Raw genomic sequence first — 22,842 nt, forward strand, 5'->3', positions numbered from 1 at the left:
CAAGCTGGAAGACCCGCTAGGAGGGCATTGCAACAGTCGAGACGAGAGAGAGGTAACCATGGCCTGTACCAGAAGCTGGGTGGCATACTGAGTGAGATAGGGCCTGATTTTTCTTATGTTGTATAGAGCAAAGCGGCACGACCGAGAGACAGCAGTAACATGGTCTGAAAAGGACAGCTGGGTATCAATCATGACACCCAGTTTATAGTTTGATGTTATGGTGGATAGATTTCTTGGCTGGAATTACCAATATTTCAGTCTTAGAGAGGTTTAGTTTAGTTTAGTTGTCCGAGAGACAGTCCGTGATCCGTGCCGAGACGGTGAGGTCATCTGGCGGGAAGGGGAGGTAGAGTTGCGTATCGTCTGCATAGCATTGGTAAGAAAAACTATGTAAGCGAATGATCTGCCCCAGTGAGGTGGTGTAAATTGAGAAGAGAAGGGGCCCTAGCACCGAGCCTTGGGGCATCCCTGTGAAGAGACAGTGGGAGGAGGATAATCGTCCATACCACAAAACATTGTAGGAATACCAATGTAAACAAATGTAGGCTACAAAAACATGCTTAAGGCTAAAGCCCACAGCTAACTAACTCCATGGAACTAATTGGTTTACATGTTTATATTCCCCAAAGACCCAAAGTAATGGAAAATGTAGTTTCAAAAGTTTCAAGAGTATGATTACACCCAAATCAAAGTAAGACAAATCAAAGTAAGACAAAGAGTAATAATTCAGTCAGGACAACATTTAGAAAAGAACTTTATATGATCTGCAGGAGTTACGTTTGGCAGTATGGCTCTGTTCTGGGACTCCCCTGCCCCTCTGTGCGCCTATGTGGAGAGCACCTCCCTGCCCATCCATGTCCAAACCTGGAAAACCCGAGGCGGAGAAAGCAGTAGCAAAGAAGAGCAGCATCAATCACCAACAGAAATACACTGATTGATCAGGAATACCCTAAAAGGAGGAGCTGGGGTGGCAGCAGGTTATAGGTGGCTCGCAGAGAAAGCAGCAAGGGTAAAGCTTAAATAAGGTGCCTTGTATGGCTTTTGACAATGAATGAAAGAGGGAAATCAACTGAGCTGTCAGCTGATGTGGGCTGACTTGACTTTGTTGCCTGTCTGAACGCTATGCTCAACTGAATCCATTAAAAGTAACTTTTTTTCATGTTGCATGATCTGTATTGTATTCTTCACTTAAGAATAAGTCTCAGAGTGTCCCATCATCATGGTTCTAATAATCCTGGAACTCCGACACTCTCCTCTATTCATTCATACACAGATTTTTGCCCCGCGTTTCCCCTTGGAGTTGTTTGGGGGTCACAGTGTCATAGTTTGAATATCCCTCAATTGGATGATTGCCTTCTCCAGTCTTCACATTGTATTCACATCTATTTTGCATAAAAAAGAGACATAACTGTGCAAGACTTGAAAGTAAAACCAGCACAAGCCCATACCTGCTTTCAATAATGATTATGGATTATTTTTATGAACAAATACAAAAAATTTGAATTAATCAGAAACAAAACCTCTTTATTACAATTGAAATATTTCAAACAAATTCAGCCTTATTCTGGAGTTTGCATGTTCTCCCTGTTTCTGCGTGGGTTCTCTCCAGGTGTTCCGGCTTTCTCCCACCGTCCAAATACATGCGGCCTAGGTTGATTGGTGACCCTAAATTGTCCTTAGTGTGAGTGGTTGTTTGTCTATGTGTGGCTGGGATTGGCTCCAGCCCCCCTATACGCAGGATAAGCGGTTGACGATGGATGGATGGATGGATTGCCTTATTCTAACTCAAAGTTGTTTTCACTAACAGAACAACAACAAAATCACAGGCATACATATTTTATTTACGTTTTGCTGTATTCTGTCAAATTCTGTGTTCTTTTTAATTAAGTATTCACTTTTGCTGCACTAAACTCAGAGTCAGGCTCACAGCTGGAAATGTTTTTATTGCTCTGCTGTTTTTCCTGCAAAATAAAACCATATTCAGTATGACACTGTTTAAGTGTACATTTCATACTTGTTAACTTTCAACAGCCCTGGTACTAAATGAAGTTCTGCAAGTCCATTAACAGTTTTGGGGCATCTGGGAGATTGTGTGCAGTATAAATCAACCAGATGTGCATAATAAACCTGCCTTGTGGTATTTTGCTGAAATACCCCTTTAGGGATATATACGCGTCTCCTCTGGTGATATGCAATATGTTCAACCACCTGGCCAGTAACGGGACTGGACAGACTGTCTCTGTAGATGCCTTCCAACACCATTTTCATTTCATGGCAATTTAATGTGTCATTTGGATTTTTCATGAGAAACTATTCTTTCCTCTGTTTTGGCCAAATGGATCATTCTGCTAGTGTTCACGTTATTTTCTTTTACTGACTTTACGCTTGGCGGCAGAATTGTTCTAAATGGGTCAATTCATCACCATTATCCAAAGTTACAGGGGCTCTGTTTTTTCTGTTGTTGTTCTGTCTGTGATGTTGGTGTAGATCCGCTGCTAAATCACTGAGAGTGAAAACAGGTTTGCATCATGTCAGCACTGAGGGCCTGTTAAGATGGGAAGATGGGTAAAATTGTTCTGCAGTAAATGGAATTCTGTTACACTTGGTGCACTCATGGGTTTGTATGTGTACCCATGGGTAAATTGTAATGTCAGTAGTAACTAAGAAACCTTAAATGAAATGTTGTCACAGCCAGTCCTGTGCAGCCACATCCCCTCTTCCCCAAGCTCCTTCATTACCATTTTTCATCCATCCACTACATGCCCTTGGACTTGACCTACTTCCCATCACCTGATTGCCCCTGCCATCTACACACCCACTTCCCACATCTGCTCTGCAGTTGCCCAGTCATCCCCGCCCACCTCCTCACCTGCATCTCATTCTCTCATCAGCCTTAATGTTATGCATCAGACCAGATTAATTCATTCCCTGCCAGACCATCACAGTTGCAATGAGCTTTGAACTTTTCCAGAACCTGAACCTTACCTAGACTCTGCTCCTGGACCTGGACCTGCTTGCCTGTAAGACTTTATACTACTCCACATTTGTAATAAATTTAACTGCACTTGCTCCATCTAATAATAAGCCTATTTATGTATATTACCTTATGTATTTAGTTAAATAATTCCCACTAAGTGTACCAGTGTCGGGACATCAAATCGATCATCTACAACTGCCTCAGCTGTGAGATGAATAAAACCCCAACACATTCTGAAATGTCGCAATTTGGCTAGGTTTAAGAAAACATCATAGTTTGTGTTAAAATTAGTAAGTACAATTTCCTTAATTTAGCACCTTTTACAGAGCAAACTCACAAAGAACTTCAAAGAAGTAAAATAATGTAACTATGCATAATAGACAGCAATAATACAGAAACATGCATAAATTAAATGAAAGCAACAAACAGCATAAAAACCATAAAATAGTCAGTCAATAAAACAAATGCATTAATGGACCTTAAAAGACACACATTTGCACACATCAAATAGCACATTGCCAGACAACGGCCTTCTCAAAGATGTTTTTAAAAGGCATTAACAGAGACCAGAGTGTGGGTCTAAGGGTGTTCTACAGGGTTGGGGCCATCACTTTAGTTTTCAAACACGCACGCAGAACAACCAGCTGGTATGAAGACCAAAGTGGCCTAGCGGTGGTAAATGGGTGAAACAGGTCAGATGTATATAGATGCCTGACCAAGGCTCTATATGTAAAGTAAAGCATCTGATACTAGGCCCTGAACCTGACAGGTAGCCAACGTAACAAAGACAGGATTGGTGTTATGTGTTTTCGTCCGGTTAGACCTGGTCAACGGATTTACAGCAGAGTTTCTGACCATTTCTAGAAAGTCCAGGGACGACTTGCTGAGGCAGGTGAAGAGGCTAGTTGTCTATGTTAGGTTCCTAAGTTACCTAAGGTTATTTTTTAACTACAAAAGAATCCATATTGACTATTTCTGTCACACGAGACACAAACAACAGTCTCCTGGGTGGAGGTTGGGTGTCTGACGCACACTTCTACCTTCTTATTTTGACTTTTAGTTAGTTATTTTTGTGGGTTTTTTTAGCGTTCAACGATTCTAAAGGGCTTCTCAGTGCGTTGAAAACTGATGCCAGGGGGTCAATATGGGAGAGACAATTGGTTGTAAAATCCCAGAAGATTTATAAAGTATTCCCCCAAACTTCCAGCTTTGTTGTTCAGTAGGTCATGCTATACTCTGAAAAATAATAATAATAAATTGATCCTTGTAAAAAAACAAACCAACCAAACATAAAGATCTGGTGTGTCTCAAAGAGAAATAATTTTACACATTTAGGGTGAACAATAGAAACAAAAGCAGACTGTCAAACTAAATAACAGTAAAACACAAACAATAAAAACAACAAGAAGTGAAAGAAAATAAAAGGATTTTTTGGAATAATGAGACAGCAGGAGGACAGGTGCAGCTTAACAAGTTAAATTCAGAGACTTTTCCCTTTAAGGAATCAACAACATCATGAATATAATCATCCTCTTTATCTCTAACTGCTCTGTTCCACTGTCACACAGACCTTCACTGCTGACAGCTTCACTTCACCCCCAGTGTGAATGAATAGAAACAGCCTCTCAGTGAAAGTGTGTGTGAAGGTGTGTATGTGTGTGTTAGTATCAGGATCAGAGAACGACAGCTTTCCTCTGTTCCAGTCCAGATTCACTCTGATCCTCTGGGGCTTCTTCTGCCTGCTGAGAACAGTGTCTGGAGCTGATGGTGACCATGTTAAGTATTTACCTTCATAGAACCAGATTCCCCATAATCCAGTCCGTATGTCTCCCTTCCTCTGAGCAGACTCTGCTGACATACCAATTATCCAGTCTGTACTGTCATCAAACTCGACTTCCCAGCTGTGAGTCCCTGAGTTAAAGCCCTCAGAGCCCAAGACAGAGTAGTTATAATAATCAAACCTCTCTGGATTGTCAGGAAGCTGCTGTTCCTCTCCTTGTCTCACACTGGTCAGATCTTCAGACAGGATGAGTCTTGGATGAGCAGTGTTTGGGTCCAGAATGAGAGGAGTGTAGGAGACCATGTCCTTCATCTTGTTCCAGATGTTGAAGGTCAGGTTGCCCAGGTGTTTGGCCTGGTCTATCAGAGCTCCTGAGGGCAGCTGTGGATCATCCAGCAGGGGGCGCTGCTGGACTCTTTCCACTGCAGCCTTGTAGTTGAGCAGGAATGAGACGTCTTCAGCTCTCAGCTCCTCCTCTGTGGCTCTGACTGTGTCTGAAAGAGCTGCTATCTCTCTGCTCAGAGCCTCCATCTTCTCCTTCATCATCTGACTCTTCTGCTCCTCTTCCTCCCTCAGTGCAGCCATCCTGGCCTCCTCTTCCTCCTCTAGAAACTGCTGAAGCTTCTTAAACTGCTCCTTAATCTGCCTCTCTGTGTGTCGGGCCTGGACCTTCATGTGTTCTGCTGTTTGATCAAACTTCACTTTAACTTGTTCACAAACCTTTAACTTCTTCTTTAAGGGCTCCAGAGTTTCCTGAAGTTCCTCCTTGTGTTGTCGTGCAGCTTCATCGACGGGTCTGAATCTGTGGTTGCTGTGTTTTTCTGAATCTCTGCAGACGACACACACTGGCTGCTGATGGTCCAGACAGAAGAGTTTGAGTTTCTCAGAGTGCAGACTGCAGAGAGCCTCTGAAGCTCTCTGATCTCTCTCCTGTAAGAAGGCCTCACACAGGTTCTTTAACACCAGGTTACGAGGTGGATCATCCTTTGAAGATCTTCTGTTACAAACTGGACACTCAGGTGCTTGTTTTTCTCTCCACCAGCTCTTCAGACAGACTTTACAGAAGCTGTGGCTACATGACAGAACAACAGGATCTCTGAAGACCTCCTGACAGACCGGACAGCAGAGATCCTCCCCTGATCTGGAAGCCATTTTGTCTCTGAAGCTGAAACCCCAGCAGACAGAAAGTACAGTCAGTCATGGCTCCCCTCCCTCCTCTACTTTAATGTTATGTTTTTAGTCAAACTCACCTTCAGTGTGTGGAGCGTCAGCAGGTTGAAGCAGCAGTGTTGTAGTTTTCCACTTTTCTCTCCTGTAGCTGAACTCAGTCAGAGGAAGTTGTTTGTTTGGTCTGAAGGTCAATCTGATCGTCTGGTTTTTACTCTGTGTCTCTCTGTAGTGAGGAAGAACAAAAACTGTTCCCTGGTTTGTCTCAGGTGAGAGGTGGAGCTTTATCAGTCCTCTGCTCAACCCTGTTGCTTCACCCGTAACACAGGGTGTGATTCATTCCAGTATAGATTATATGTAGAGTGACTGTGTGCAGCAGGCTGTAGTTTGAATGTACTGGAGGAGTTAAAATATTACTTACTAAACACTATGGGTACCCTGGGATATCATGGAAAAAAGGGGTACCATGGAATGAGCATATAGAGATGAGTATGTTCACTTGCAAGGACCACACAACAACAATGTGATTTTTAAAAGTTTATTTAAATGAGGAAGTATTTTATGTTGAGGATGGATGTGAGGTGGTGGAGGAAGTTGTTCACTTAGGCCGGTCAGGTACGGACATGTTGAGGGCCGGGGAGAAGGAGACACAGTGTGTGGGATCTGTCTCAGGAGTGAAGAACCAGGTAAGCAGGATTGACAGGTGTCTGGAGGCGCGGCCCTGCTCCCAAACTGTAAGTTAACAAGTTAACTACTTTAATGCACAAACTCCTGCCTGCAACCTGCCACTTGACCTTTTTAGTTTTCCAGTGCCATACAACATCTGCTGCACTTTCTATATGTGGTGACGGCGCTGCATCGTTTTTTGGTGAGAATGTTTTAAATAAAGTGTGTGTGTGTGTGTGTGTGTGTGTGTACAATAAAAACTCCACACAGCGTCTTTAAATGAAGAGCTTGGGCGTGGTTAGCACAGCTGGTAAAGCATGTGCCCCATGTACAAGGCTGGGTCCTTATCGCAGTTGCCGGGGTTCCAGTCGAGTCCAGTGCAGCCCTTTGCTGCATTTCTCTAATTTCTCGTCTGTCTCCATCTGTCCTATCAGAAATCGAGGCAAAAAGCCCCTTATACCTCCCCAAAGCATGAAGGAAAGTACATTCAGGTGTAATCATTGGAGTACTTCTGCTGTAATCCTTTGTTTACAGCATGACAAACAATATTTGACTCATATATTAAATGTTTGCGTTTTCTTCTCATCTTTTTATGACTGAATTGGCTTTTGGAGAGTTGGTATATGGAATAATTGCTTCTATCTAACATGTATTTACCTGGTCAGTTTATTCATTTAAAAAGGACAAAGGAAACTGACACCTCTTTCACTGAACCAGCATTTGCAAGAGTTAGTGGTACGCTTGGTGTCTCCCCCTTTTCTTCTTCTTGGAAATAAATTATGTGGGAATATGTGCCAAGTTGGACATTGTGGGGAAATACACATATTTGCGTTCTTACAGAGTCAGATGTTCATACTGATATCACTCTCGTCGGTAAATAAGCTGGAGCCAGCCACCGGCTAGCTTAGCTTAGCATATAGATTGGAAATAGGGGGAAACAGCTGGCCTGGCTCTGTCCAAAAGTAACCAAATCCAACGACCAGCACTTGTAAAGCTCAATGATTAACCTGTTATATGGTTTGTTTTATTTGTAAAATGTCTTTGAACAGCTAAGCTACGCTAACTGGCTGACGAAAGCCTCATATTTAGTGTATAGATATGAAATGGATATACCGCACAACAGCAGACATTTTCAGCTTTTTTTTGTTTATTACTGACTGGTGCACTTGTCTTGGTTTTACAGGAAGCTTATTAAAAACACACATTTTCATACATATTGCCCTAATTATCATTTACTGATATAACATATTTAAGACTGTTCATTGTGTGCTTCTGGGTCAGAGTTGGTAGAAAATGATCATCCTGTGTTTATTGCAGAAAGGTACTTTTGCTTTATGACTCAGTTCTGTTACTGCTGTTCTTTGAGTGCAGGTGGAGCACTTCAAACATGTTAATCCAGTTCAGTACAAGAGAAAAAGCAAATGCATGTAGACAAGTTCTAGGAAGGTTGTACAAGTAGGAACATCTTCTTTGATAGAGGAAGCCAGAGAGTTTATGGGAAATGTGTTTTTAATAGAGCGAAGTTGCCATCATCATCGTCTCCTTTGCTAATACTGAATGTAAGAGCTCAAATTTGTTACGCATTGCATGATGTTGCATGTATGCTTTCCTTTCAGACTCAGCAGATTACAGGATTCATCCATTTCTATTCATGGAGCTGTAAAATTGGTATAGCATCTCATCCTAAAAACAACAGGTGAAAAAGTTTACACACTAGCAACAGTCAGCATTAAAGAGGTGCACTAATCTAACTGCTCATTAACAATTCAGCATTTTCCAAAGAAGATTTCCTCTTAAGAGCAGCAGTGGAACAATGCAGCAAGCACAAAGGACTTCATTTGGTTTTTTTGGCAGGTTCATGAATGCACCGTCTGTCCCAGAACAACAACTCAAACTTCACACGTCCCAGCTTCTCCCACAGGTTCATTAACCTGCTGTACCAGGATCAGTTTAGTACCAGTTGGTGCACGAGATCATGAAACACATGTTGTCCACCTTCCTGTTTCCCATCTGGCACTGGGGCAGCTCTCCTGGGGTGTCTGTGGGAGTAAAAATAATTACTATAATGCAGCAATTTGCAATTTCCATATCAAATCTCCCATTTTTAAGTAAAATCATTGAAAAGGCTGTTTTTCAACAGTTCAGTGCTTTCTTGGCACTAAATAACTGTTTTGATGTCTTCCAGTCAGGTTTTCGACCACACCACAGCACTGAGACGGCTCTTGTTAAGGTCTTCAATGACATCCATTTAAACACTGACAGTGGCAGAATTTCAGTCTTAGTATTATTGGATCTCAGTGCTGCATTCGACACGGTCGACCACAACATATTACTAGACAGACTTGAAAACTGGGTTGGACTTTCTGGCACAGTACTAAAATGGTTTGAATCCTACTTAAAGGACAGGGACTACTTTGTGTCTATAGGTAATCACACATCTGAGCTGACAAAAATGACATGTGGAGTTCCCCAAGGCTCCATTCTGGGACCTCTTTTGTTTAACATTTACATGCTTCCACTGGCTCAGATTATGAAAAACAACAAAATATGTTACCATAATTATGCAGATGACACACAGATTTACATAACCATTTCACCAGGGGACTATGATCCCATACAGGCTCTGAGTAACTGTACTGAGCAGGTCAAAGATTGGATGTGCCAGAATTTAGTTAGTTATTGTTTTTGGAGCCAGGGAGGAACGCTGCTGCTCGAGTCCTCACTAAGACCAAAAAGGTGGATCACATCACTCCAGTTCTGAGGTCTTTACATTGGCTTCCTGTATGTCAAAGAATTGATTTCAAAATCATGCTGTTAGTTTATAAAGCACTAAATGGTTTAGGGCCAAAATACATTTCTGATCTTCTGCTTCGTTATGAACCATCCAGACCTCTCAGGTCGTCTGGGATCAGGTCTGCTTTCTGTCCCCAGAGTCAAAACTAAACAAGTAGAAGCAGCGTTCAGTTATTATGCTCCGTATATCTGGAACAAACTCCCAGATAACTGCAGGTCTGCTGAAAGGTCTGCTTTAAGATTTTTCTTTTTATTGATAACTTACACTGCACTGTAACTTTTACTGTCCTGTTTTGTTTTTCTTTGTTTTTAGCTTTTTATCATTGCTTTTAATTACATATTTCCATTTAACTCATTTAACCCTGATTGTAACACTGTAACTTTTATTATATTTCATGTTGCTTTTAAATGTTTTTATATTTCCCTGTTGCTTTTATGTTTTATGTAAAGCACTTTGAATTACCTTGTTGTTAAATTGTGCTATACAAATAAACTTGCCTTGCCTTGCTAACAATGTATGCATGTATGTATGTATTTCAATTGTACAGATTGATTTAATTAATCAACTTCATAGTCGCATACAATTATACACAGCATGCAAAATTTGTTGTCTGCATTTAACCCAGTGGTTCTCAAACTAACCGCGGGCCCCCCTGGCGGGGCATAGAGCCTTTGCAGATGGAGCATGGATGACCAGGGGAAAAATGTGGAGAGGAACTAAGTTGAGTGAAAATGATCTATGTAGGGAAAGTGTTTGTGTCAGGATGTGTGTGTGGTTGAGAAGGCTGGTGGACCCAAATGCAGCACACTGAGCAGAGCAGGTACAGTTCAAAAGGTTTATTTTAGGCAACAGAAGGCGAGCACGCTTACTACAGAGTGGCTGAGTCCAAATAAAACAAGGTAATCCAATAGAAAAATCAAAGAAGGGAAAATAATCCAGAAAGCAGGGAAACCGGATGACACGACAAGCAAGGCAGGCTAAACACTGCAAGACGAGACAGAGCGTGTACACGCTACAATGACTGGACAGAAACACCAAATATATATATATATATATATATATATATATATATATATATACACACAGGGACTAACGAGCAGGGCGGGAGCAATGCAGGTGACAGGGATCAGGACTGACGAGACAGGCAGGCAAAGGGATTACTGGGAGAACAGACAAAACACAGGTTACTGGACACTAAACACAGGCCGTAACAAAATAAGACATGACGGATCAGAATAATATAAGTGACAACTAATCCAGGCACAAGCAGACAAACCACAAATAAACTACAGCCAACAGGGAAACAGACTGAAGCTAGGATAAAACAACGCCAAGAACTAGGAGTAAATACAAAGACACCAAACTAAGGGACAAGACAGATACTAAACTTAAACATGCGAATGAATACAGTAACAAGGCTACAAAGGATCGTGACAGTTTGAGAATGCAGGCCTGAATAATATTTTATTTCATTGAATTCAACTTGTCTCCGGATTAAATTACAGCAAAGTTAAAAACATTTACAATAATTTAAAACAAGATCTGTGAGTAAATGTTCTTTGCTCCTTTTCACCCCTAAAGATGAGTGTTTACCTTCAGAAGCAGCAGATCCTGAGCTGTCGGTGTCGGCAGACTCTGGATGTTTTTCACTCTCCTCTTTACTCTCCTTCCCATCATGACTCTGTTCTCCTCCCATCATCCCGGTCGCCAACACAGCAGGTCACACCTGAACAGAAATACACAAGTACATACAGGCATACGTAGTTTTAATAGTTAAAATAGGCAATTGTTTAACAATCCAGTCCCACCTACAGTTAGTTGTCTTTGTTCTCAACCAAGTTCCCGTTGTTGGTCCACTGAATGTGAGTTTATTTGGTCATTATTGTGCCAATAAGTTATGGTGAGCTGAGTGACAGTGGAGCTCTGCTAGCAAAAAGAAAGCTACTACTACTTCAAAATACGCATAAAAAATCTTTGAACGCAGTATCCAGTTCTCTTGACTCATCAATAGCCATAAGATGTCATTCACTGAATTTTTATCCAGCGTTAAAACACATTTTTATGATACACTTTTAGATCTTGGTCATCTTTTAACTATATATAGTTAAAAGATGACCAAGATAGATATAATTTTACTCGGCTCGCAGTGTCCGCTGAACCGCGTTGGTGAAACTTATCCTGAAACTGCTTTATTCAGTATTTCTACCTGTTTTATTAACCTGGTCTGTTTGTTTTAGAGAGGAGGAGCCCTATGCGGATAATTCGGCTCCTTGTAAAAAAAACTCCTGAGCGATGAACACTGAAAGAATCCTAACCAGGAGGAGCTGACTGCAGTGAAGGTGGTGAAAACAACACCTCCCCATCATTCCACGTTTTGCCAGAGCCAGGCTAGCTTTCCCCCCTGATTCCAGTCACTGTGCCAAACTAAGCTAATATTTGCTCTGTGTTTTTAAAGATTTTTGCCAAAAATAATTTAATAATGCCAGTTAAAACATTTAAACACATTTAGAAAGTCTGGACCTGACAACCAGTTTTTCACAGCTGGAAAAGGTCAAACTGAAGAGGAGTCAAAGGGCAGACATTCAAACCAATCTCACTGACCCAGTGAATGAGAGTGGACAAAGATAAAAATGCCTAGATAGAGAGAAAGAGAGAGCGATGCAGATATAGCAAGAAAGAGGATGAGAGGGATCACAGCCACCCCTGATTATCAGCTCGGACATCTCTAATCCTTTCCACAATGATTCGTCCAGGACGCCAATCCAATCAAACACAACTCAATCAGACACAACTGATGAGATCCTCTTACCCTGATAACACTTTACACGATCGCTGTGCGAGCTGTGAAAGCTTCCCGGTAGTCAGTAATGCATACTGGGAAATTACACAAGACTCTCAGGACTCGGGACAAATAGAAACACCAAGATGAAAACAGCCTGGCAGCACCGTCCTGTAGAGCTGCGATTTATGTTTTCATTGTTAATCAATCTATTGGCTGTTTCTTCTTCACTGTACAGCGTACACGTTTTCTCTTCAATTACCAAGACCACAGATTTGGACCCACTGAACTAATCCATCAATCAATTACTGATTAATACTGATTTGTTTTAGCACTGTCTGCTGGTTCAGTCCATAGACAGCCAAAGTCATGACATCACTTCCTGTCTGACCTCTGTTCTACTGGCTTCTGTGATTCATTACAATCTAAGACAAAGCGGCTAAACTACAGCTGCAGTAGCTATAAGAAACCGAAAGCAAACTACAAGCATGGCAGTGCCAGTGCTTTGTCAGTGTAACTTTCTATCCACAAAACTGACAAGCTGTAACATCGGCGGTCTGAAAACTCTCTCCGGTTATTGCAGACATGTCTGAGCTAGTTAGGATCCCTTTTTTTTTTTTTAGAACACTACAATCAATATCTGCACACAACAAAGCGAGCATAGCCTACTGTTGAGAAAGGCACGGTTTCAAGGCTGGATTTCTTGTTATTAGCGTTGTTTCAAATGTCAAGGCGATTTTGAATGAGGGTTTCTTACGTCTGGAGCTGATCCCAGAAGTTCTGGTTTCACATCAGCTCTGTATACAAAGATGGACGAAGCGTCATCATTTCCTCTTGCTATGGAAATATTGCTAATATGCCAGCAGTTGCTTTTATGATGCATTTTTCAACCAATGTCTGTGCAGTAGAATCATGCAGCCAGCTTGCCACAATGGAAAGGTAAACCAGCAGGCAACTAGCACTACACTTTACACCAAAGTAACAACACTTTAAGAGTAATTCAGCAATGCAGTTGTCTGGGAGAAGGATCTAAGGAAAGATTAAGGTAATGGTTCCATTTGAACTGTACATTTGAGATGGCTGCTCTGCGCACCACCAATAAGCGAAAGCTGTAATCTAGGGCATCACTTTGTGTTGAAAAGTGGTGGGTCATAGGGGCTCAGATTAGGGGTGTGAAGGGACACTTGGTTCGCGAGACATCACAATACGCGAGGTTCCACAAGAATGAGACGAAAAGATCCTTCAACAGTGTTTCAAAGAGATCCTCAATGCTGAGATATATGAGCGGGGGATCTTTAAAAGCTTTATTTCCTGCATTGTGGTGAACGTTTCTTAATCAATTTATAATGGAAATGTTTTATATATGTAAAAAACACTAAATTCAGGTGGCAGGTGACATTTCAAAATATATAAATATAACAGAATCTAAGTCAGGGCAGTTCTCAGGCACTCTGTGTCGCTTTTGGGTCTGTTCCTCCTGTAGATCAACTTTTCTCATGTAAGTTCATCCCTGCTGAGGCAACATACATGTAGGTATGATTTAGTCTTCTCTCCTCTTTTGTCATGTTCAAAGGGAGAGAACTGAAAACCTGGCCAAAAAGAAACTTTATAGAAATTTTATAATCAGTAGCTTGTCTGGGTTTTTTCTTTCACTTAAGTTACTTTTTTTGGACAATGCACATTTCTTAGTGACCAAATAAACCTTTCTAAATCAGCCGTTTCAAAAAGTGATGGGTCCCCAGCGTCCCCAGTGTAAATGACGCCTATGGCTGTAATATAATGCTTCTGTCTTTTGTGTCTCGTACACACAGTTGCGTTTAACTTCTGTGGTTGGAAATGTTGCTACGGTGTTTGTGAATATTGCGTATGCCTAATACTTAACTAGTGGGATTGCTGACAATGGCTACAGGGGTCCATCTTGGTTTTCTAACTTGTTGTACTTAGGGATGCACCGATCAGTCAGATACTGACTCACATAGCTGATTTGGGTATGGTGACATGGGGGCCAATCTATGTGGCAGATCTATTGTATTTAATTACAGCATCAGCAGTGCACAGATAGACCCAAACATTTTGCTAGGAAAGCTAACATAGCATGGAGGGAGTTGTCAGCAGTTTGGAGGTATTTCACGCTTGATCAAGGCTGATGTTGCTTTACAAACTGTCTTCCCCACAGTGAGGAATACAGCTCATTAATTTCACACCGGTATCGGATCGATATTCTCTACCGGCTGATACTAGTGTTGCCAACTTTGTCACTATGAAATAAGGGACAAAAAGCGGCCTGCTGCAGCAGTGCAGGTATGGTTTTGTATGAATATACAGTGTATTGTTTTCATTTGTCATAATGAAAGCTAATCTCTTAATTATTTAGTAGGTTTAAGAACAGATTATTTACAGCAGGTACCTTTTAACACAGTCCTTTTAATGAACCACTACCTGTTACCTTTTACTATTTGTCTAACACAAAATACTTGTGACTCTCGCACTGTAGGTTACAAGAGGTTATCCCCTTCATGTACATATAACAAACTGAAAAGAACAAAGCTACTTGTGATGTGTTTTATTTCCAGTTCACATCATTCAGGATATCCCGCAGTCTTTGGTCCTAAAACATTCATTGTGATCATCTCCGCTTTCATTCTTAACCAGTGTATCTGATCTCAGATAGGTGCAGTCCTTTGTTGTACCGCAACGCGGTCACTTGGGGTGTGACGTCATTCCCGTCCCCGAACTCCGAGGTAAATAAAATGCAGCATAATCCCCATTAGCTATTAACCACCACACATCTGCCTTTTGTCTTACAGAGCAAGAACTTTGCTATGCTTGTTTATACTAAAGCTAGAAACAAACTGATCAGAAGGAACCCTTTATGCTCTGGTCCAGGATACATGAGGCACAAGCTTGTGGGCAGCTGGGACGTTTCTGACACCTATTCTGGAATAAACAAGAACAAAATGCTGCTGAATATTTTCACACACAGCCCCCCAAAGTGATTTTATTCACAGCACAGTGACAAATGGAGATTGTAACCAGTGTGTCAATACGCCAGTAGAAGTTAATGGCTGGCAGTAAAACAGGGAGCGTGTCTTTCAAAATGAGAAATTAACTGCCTCACAAATGTGTAACGGCTGTGGGTCTCTGGCCGAACTGCAAAGCAATAACTTGTTATAATTTTCACATAAAAGTTGACTATGGGCCCAACCTTTACTCCAGACCTAAAAAAACATCAGAGGGGGAGCGTCTGCGGGACGGACAGAAAGATTTAACCGCAGCAGAGCACAGGCAGTGAGGAAAATACAGAGAGAAGTATTGGATCTGTGGAGGAAAACTGATAAATTGGGTAAATTAGCAGGAGCATTTTAGAGACATTCCAGGTATCATGGCCGTTTGACAGGTGTCCTATACATAGACTGTATAAAGGCCCTAGGCCACTATTCTGCAAGTATCTTTGCCTGACTCCTGTTACAGGTGTTCAAATATCCACAATGGGGCTTAACGATTTGGGGAAAAATTCTAATTGTGATTTTTCTGCCAGATATTGCGATTACGACTCGATTAGCAATTTTGCTAAAGTTCAATATTCACTGCCAGTCTATTTTTGACTGAAGCCGTGTCATGCAGCACAGAGCAGATGAACCAGGCAGGAAGTCAGACACAGAACGGCATAGAGAATCCGGTCGATTTTTCAAAATAAAACACCCGATCGTACATCAACAACAAAAAAACAGACCAAAGAAGACGCAATTTAACTACGTAGCCTACTTAACCATAGTGGAAGCACAAAAATCAAGGACAACTGAACAAATAAGCAAAATCAGACGGGCAAAATGCTCTTATTCTGGAATGCTCCATGTAGGATATGTAGCCCGCTCATAGAGAGCTGTGAAGCACACGAAATGACAAATTAACAACACTTTAACAACGTGTAGGCTAAACGCTCCGCTGAAACGCTCCTCTCCTGTGGAACCAGGTTCCAGTTTGGGTTCAGGAGGCAGACACCATCTCCACATTTAAGAGTAGGCTTAAGACTTTCCTCTTTGATAAAGCTTATAGTTAGGGCTGGCTCAGGTGAGTCCTGAACCATCCCTTAGTTATGCTGCTATAGGCCTAGACTGCCAGGGGATTTCCCATGATGCACTGAGCTCCGCTCTCCTCCTATCACTTCCTGCAGGTGTTTCTGGCTCTGGAGCTGTGGAGTCTGGATCTGTGGTTGCAGGTCACCTGCTGCCCCCGTGTTCCTGCTCGACACCCTCTGCTGCAACGACTATTGTTGCTAGTCTTATTGTTATTATTGTTATTATAATCATTAACATTACGATTGTTATCATTAACACTACTATAAATATCTGTACCATTTTTTCATTTAGTCTATAGCAACATCACCTTTACTGTCTGTACCTCTGTGTGGATATTGTGTAGGCTGCTCCCCCCCCCAACCGGTCGAGGCAGATGGCCGCCCACCCTGAGCCATGGTTCTGCTTGATGTTTCTGCCTCTTAAAGGAAGTTTTTCCTTGCCTCTGTCTCCTAGTGCTGCTCTTGGTGGGAATTTTTGGGCTTCTGTAAATAACATCACAGAGTACGGTCTAGACCTGCTCTTTATGAAAAGCGCTGTGAGATAACTGTTGTTGTGATTTGGAGCTATATAAATAAAATTGAATTGAATTGAACTGAAACACTTGAGTGTAAGTTGACGCCGGAAAAAAAACACAGCATAGCCGCTTCCTGTCTGTTCGGCTGACGCCACTATCCCACGTTTTCCTCTAGTTTCGTTTGTTTGTTGTAAAACGTACACGCCCTGTGCCCGCTCTGATTGGTGAGAAGGACCGTAACAGGAGGAGCATGGTGCTTGTGATGAGCAAGAATGACAATGGAATGAATCTGTAACTGCATGACTTTAAAATGGGTCACGTGCTGTTTAATTAACCTCGCCATCTTCACGATTAGCTAATCGCGTTCTTTCAAATCGCAATTTCGATTTGAAAATGATTAATCGATCAGCTTTAATCCACAATCCGCTTGTACCCAAGAGTGAAGGAAAGGTTTGAGTGGACCTTTTTAATCCAGATTTACAAGAGGCCTGGCCCACCACTTCAAAAAAAAAAAAAATAGCAAAACTTGAACCTGTTGAAAAACTTGTTAGGCTCCGTCCTACTTGCAGGTCTCTCCACATCCCGCCACGTGTTCTTTTGTGCAGCACTGCCCACGCACAACAAAAACACTCGCCAACCAATCAACAATTACAAAAAACACAATATCAAACACAGAAATTAACTTCAGCATGAACAATGAACATATGATTATTAAGAACAATTCACCAGATACAACAACATGTGCCAAAATGGCTCTTGGACCAGGTTCCTTTTCTTTTTCCTTCAAAATAAAACAGTGTGTTGGACCCGAGCCGTTTAAACAGGACAGCAGTGTAACGAGTTGACCTGAGCTGCACGCGCTTCATTCATAAAGTTCATCTCCATCAGCATTCAGTGCCGTCGCCTCACTTCCCCTCCCCAGCAGACACAGCCGGACTAAATATAGCTTCGCTCTCTTTCTCTTGAGATTTTGTTTTGACTCGTGCGCCTTCTCATCTCCACTGCTGCCCCCTTCGGTTCGGGATAAACTGCATCGCTCTCAACACAAAGCCCACATGTGACCCACAGTGTGCAGGCGTCACTCCAGCTCCTCTGTTATCCACTTCTTCCTCTTTATTCCCTGTTTTTCTTTTCTTGTGTGACTTCGTAGCTGCTTTAAGTGCTGGGAGTTTGATTCCTGCTGGGGAGGACTCTTCTGACAAATGGCTATATGAACTCATAAGGACAATATAAGGTTCCATTAAATGGTTTGTTTAATTTTTCTTTACTCCGGTATATGAAACACGTTTGGCGTGCCAGGAAATAATTAAGGTAAATAATCTCTCAACAGCAGATTCATCTATCTGATTTACTGATTTGATTTAAAGTGAGTTTGCCTCAGCTTCTTCCTCCACTCTAAGGAATTAGTTATCACTAAATCAGGGCTGGATACTATCAGCGGATGGATTTAAGACTGGGCATCATTTACAGAAACTCTTCACTGTGGTGGTGATGGAGCAGTGGATAAGACACACACCTGTGGTGGGAGAGATTCGGGTTCAAATCCACTGGGAGACACTTAACCCCTAGTTGATAAAAGCGTCAGATAAATGTAATAAACACATTTCATGTTGTTGCCATTGATGCTTATCTATTAATACAGCTGCTTGTATGAAGGCTACATACACACTAGTTTTAAGTTTACCTCTCTTTGTGTCCATTTATCTATTTTCTATTCTATCTATTTTATTTATTCGGATCATAAAAGTACAAAGTGAGACAATAAAGCTGAGCATGCACTTAATTTAACTGCACCAAACTTAAGGTGGACTAGGTATAAACATCCAAAACTATATTACTTATAAAACGTCTTTTTGATGCTTTCAAATGTGTTCCACGATTTATCATGATAATTATGGCACAATCTAAACTAGTGCTACATGTTGGTCTTATCTCGACCGCAGACTGCACGTTGCAGCTTTCATTCACCAGCTGTGTTTATGTGCCAGAACAGGACCGACATGTTTACAACCCTGATAGCTCCGCCTCCAGAGAGACAGAGACGGAGAGGCGTGTGAGCTGTTAGCTGCTGTCGGGAACATAAATTAATTTCATCCCACCTAGTCGACCCCCTCTTCTCCCGCGAGACCCGTCCGTCTCTGTCGGCCGCCGGTTCCGATTAGTTTGCGGTGTTTCCAGGCAGAGTGTCCCGCACGACGTGTCTGCGGAGCGGGTGACTCCAAAGATCGTGTTTACACGAGAAGAAGGATCACTCCGCGCGTTGTGTCAGACGTCATTTACTTTATTTTAATTTTTAATACATTTTAATTTTTTTAACACACACACGCTTATTGTTTTACTTATTTACTTTTTTTAAAAATATTTCTTTTTATGGATTTTTTATATTTTATATATTTTTTTATTATTATTTTATTTTGTATTAACACACACAAACACAACTTTTGCTGCTTTATTTCCTTATCTAATGAAATGTATGAAATGAACTGTCCTTATGTACTTTGTATATGGCTTTGGCAATATTGTTGCTATACATTCATGCAAATAAAGCTAATTTGAACATGGCACTGTGATGGAGCAGGGGCAGGATGCAAGAATGAAAATATGTTGTGTGTATGTTGTGTTTTTTATACTTTATCATAATAATAATTATGTTGTTAAATGTTAGAGACCTGTAGACTTCTCTGTGACTGTCCAAGACAAACAAGCACAAACACACACACTAATATTCAGTTGTTGCACATTTGCAAATTTTATTATGTTCACTACTATGACTGGCAGTATCTCAGATACTCGGATCACACACAAACACACACACACACACACACACACACACACACACACACCAGTTATGTTAAAAATTAGTATAAGTGATGAATGGAGAGTTTTCAATATGTAAGTTTTTCTCATAGGCCTTTTCCTTATTACATAATGTTACATTTCACCCCAGTGTGTGTTACAACTAACCCAGACCAAGTGGTGAATTGCAACATTTTACTCCTTGTGTTTGAGACTAAACTATGCATTTTCTGTCTGTGTTGAGATAACAGTTACATCATTTAATAGCAGAAACACGTAACTGTTTTTTCTCATTTGGCTTAAAACATCTCCAAGACACAGACAGAAAATGCCTCCCCCGGTCTCCCCTACTACTTTCTCTGGTTGTGGCAGGGTTTGCCAATTTGGTATCTAGGGCTGATTCCCACACAGACATTAGATGCCTGCCAAAGAAAAGTTGTTGAGATCTCTCACTTCGCTTAGATGCTCTTTGTCTCCTCCTCCGCTCTGGTTCGTCCCCGCCCCCCACCCCACCACAACATGCTGCAGTGACGTCACACAGGTGGCGAGCTAATGGAAGTGTCAACAAACAAGACGTCACACGAGACGGCCGTCGTGATTGGCTCAGAGAGCTGATCCCGGTGCTGCCCGAGGAAAGAGGAGGAGGACAGGCGCGCTTGCAGTTGCTATGCAGGTATTTGAAGAGGGAAGATAGTTTAGAGTTTATTTCTTTTTTTTTTTTTTTTTTAAACATCATTTTGTTTCCTTTTCCGTAGCTCGCGCACTCAAGCATGCACGCGCACGCACGCCGAGCATCTGGGCTATAAACATCAGGGGCTAAGAAGCAGCTGATGTGAGGGAGGAAGCAGCAGGAAAATATCTGATGGAGACAAATGTGAGGCTGACAGCAGGCAGGACCAGCATTAGAAATGTGTTAACATATATATAGGCCTGTATATTAATGTTTATACATGAAAAACTACAAACAAAACAACCTACACAGACTGGATACTGTACATAAATGTGTACTGTAACATTTTAACTGATGAACATGACTGATTTAAACACTGTACAGCTCTTTTGCAGTACTTTTTCTCTTCTCTTACACTCTAAAACCTAATTCAGGGGACCTTTAGTCATTACTTAAATATATATATTGTTGTGAAATAAAACTGAGATACTGTTAGACTTTTTACTTGTAATTGTTATTTTATTGAGCTTGGATGACACACAAATTATGCCTATTGATTCAATATACTATCATGACTTGTTAGAGTTTAACATTTTCAGTTAAGATAATTGAATTTTAAGTTCTGTTAACGTAAAATACAATTTGTTGATGTTTAAACGGCCCACACAGACATGTGTGCAGACATGTTCAAGGCCACAGTGACCACAGGGCCTCAGCTTGAACGCATTGAAGTGTAATGTGTTGAATGGTAGGTATTTTTATGCAGAATTACACATATTTGCATTCGCTCAGGACTGTAACCGAATACCAAAATCTGGAAGTCCTTACTCTGAAATTTGGGCAGTGCTGATAGTGCAGTCTGTGTGCCGAGGTAAAGTTAGCTAGTAGCCTGTCACTGATTCAGTAGGCTTAAATGCGGGAGTAATAGGTGGCCAGGCAGCCAGGGAAAACGTCTTGGCAAGCTAACTTAACATGGGATTACCCATTAGCCACCGCTCCGGTTAGCGTGTAGGCCAGCTACGTTTATAAACTACAAGTAGCTAGACATGAATAGACTATGATTCAGATGAGAAGAAATAGGGTACTAAAGATAACTCGCTAACACGCAACTTAACTCTTGCAGAGATCAACTTAATTATTAAGTTCATGTTACTTAGAAATTTTATTGTGGCCAAAAAAAGCTTCTTGACCTAACTTAAAACATTATGTTGGATCAACTTAAACACTTGCATTCATGTTGACAATTATTAAGTTCACGTTACTTAGAAATGTGTTTTATTGTGGGCTAAAAGGTAATTCACCATACTCAAAACATTGCTTTGAATTAATGTAATTCTGCCAGCAGTCTTAACTTAAAAATTCTAGTGGAAAACGTTAACATGTTTTTTTTTTTTGTTGACCCAATGTTTTATTTTTTTAGAGTGTACTGTGTTTCTTGTTGAGCACCAAAACACCAAATTTCTTGTTTGTGAAATATCTATGTCTGTGTCTAGTGTCCTGAACATTAATAGCCACTAAAGATTCAAAGTCATTGTACATACAACACAGAACACACTTGGCCAACAAAGTTGACTGTGAATGGAAGAGAATATAATAATATAACCAAGAGACTCAGATGACTCGGAAATGTAGAATAAGAGAAGACAGGTGCCCAACGACAGAACTTGATTGCAAGATTTAGATTTATAATAACATATAGACAAAATCTTTATTACTATTCATTACAAAAACATGTAATTTGATTATAGTAACTATTAATAATAAGTCCATGTAATAGAATAGAAACAAGAAAGCGGCTTTTATTGGAAAACAAAAATCTTACAAGTAGACCTTGAATTATGACTTTATTTGTCGATAAATTGTTCTGCTTTTAGTTTCTAATATTCAGATATTTTAATATTTGCTGAACATAAACATTTAAATCTGAAGACAGGCCAACGTAGCAAACCATTTACATTGTCAGAGGTCAAACGGCCAACGAAAATATTTTACATTCTGGTTGCTTTGTTACTATTGTAACATTTGCTGGAGCCGAATCTATTTTATCATTTCACTATATAATGCTTATTTTTGTTTTGTTTTATAGCTTTATGCCACTTCTCATATCAATAGGTAACTCACCAATATTATGTAGAAGCAATGTGAGATTTTCTTACTTTTGCAACTCTGTTTACAGAACATTTATTTATTTAGCTGACGCTTTTATCTAAAGGTACTTAAAGTTGCCTCTGGTGCAACTAGGGGTTAAGTGTTATGCTCAGGGACATATTGGTGGATGTGTCACAGTGGGGGATTGAACCTGGATCTCTCACACCAAATGTATGCATTTTATCCACCGCCCTATATCACCATTATTGATATTTTTAAACTTGCACCGCTATTGATGATTAATATTCAAACTATTTCTGACTTTGTACTGCAACTGCTGCACAACAATTTAATATAAATAATAAATACATAAACTTCTATCGTATCTTATAAAACTGTGATTATTTGCTTGAAATTTTTATTTAGAATGTCATATGATGTTGTACTCTGAATTAAACAAAACGTGGAAAAGAAAGAAAGTGTGAGATGGTTCACTTGTCCTGTCCACAAAACCACACCTGTATTAGGATTT

General features: G+C 40.8%; 1 protein-coding gene and 1 long non-coding RNA gene across 2 annotated transcripts; both read right to left on the bottom strand.

The window, feature by feature from the left end:
• Positions 1-2,126: 2,126 nt before the first annotated feature.
• Positions 2,127-6,181, bottom strand: LOC119886753 (nuclear factor 7, brain-like). The gene is made up of 2 exons (XM_038697694.1): positions 6,008-6,181; positions 2,127-5,922 (listed from the first exon to the last, which is right to left on the bottom strand). The coding sequence occupies exon 2, from the start codon at positions 5,907-5,909 to the stop codon at positions 4,518-4,520; it is 1,392 nt and encodes a 463-aa protein (XP_038553622.1). The 5' UTR covers positions 5,910-5,922; positions 6,008-6,181; the 3' UTR covers positions 2,127-4,517.
• A 1,534-nt stretch (positions 6,182-7,715) lies between these two features.
• Positions 7,716-19,007, bottom strand: LOC119886758. Its single transcript, XR_005441545.1, has 3 exons — positions 18,856-19,007; positions 10,978-11,110; positions 7,716-8,629 (listed from the first exon to the last, which is right to left on the bottom strand). It is a non-coding gene; the product is annotated as an uncharacterized LOC119886758 (long non-coding RNA).
• Positions 19,008-22,842: the final 3,835 nt, after the last annotated feature.

Source organism: Micropterus salmoides, unplaced genomic scaffold, assembly GCF_014851395.1.
Source record: "Micropterus salmoides isolate LMB-PRFRI ecotype aquatic unplaced genomic scaffold, ASM1485139v1 Ms_hic_scaffold_4, whole genome shotgun sequence".
Lineage (NCBI taxonomy): Eukaryota > Metazoa > Chordata > Actinopteri > Centrarchiformes > Centrarchidae > Micropterus > Micropterus salmoides.

What these genes read in the sequence shown, in the direction of transcription:
- LOC119886753 (XM_038697694.1), bottom strand. Translation starts at nt 5,909, where the DNA reads ATGGCTTCCAGATCAGGGGAGGATCTCTGCTGTCCGGTCTGTCAGGAG.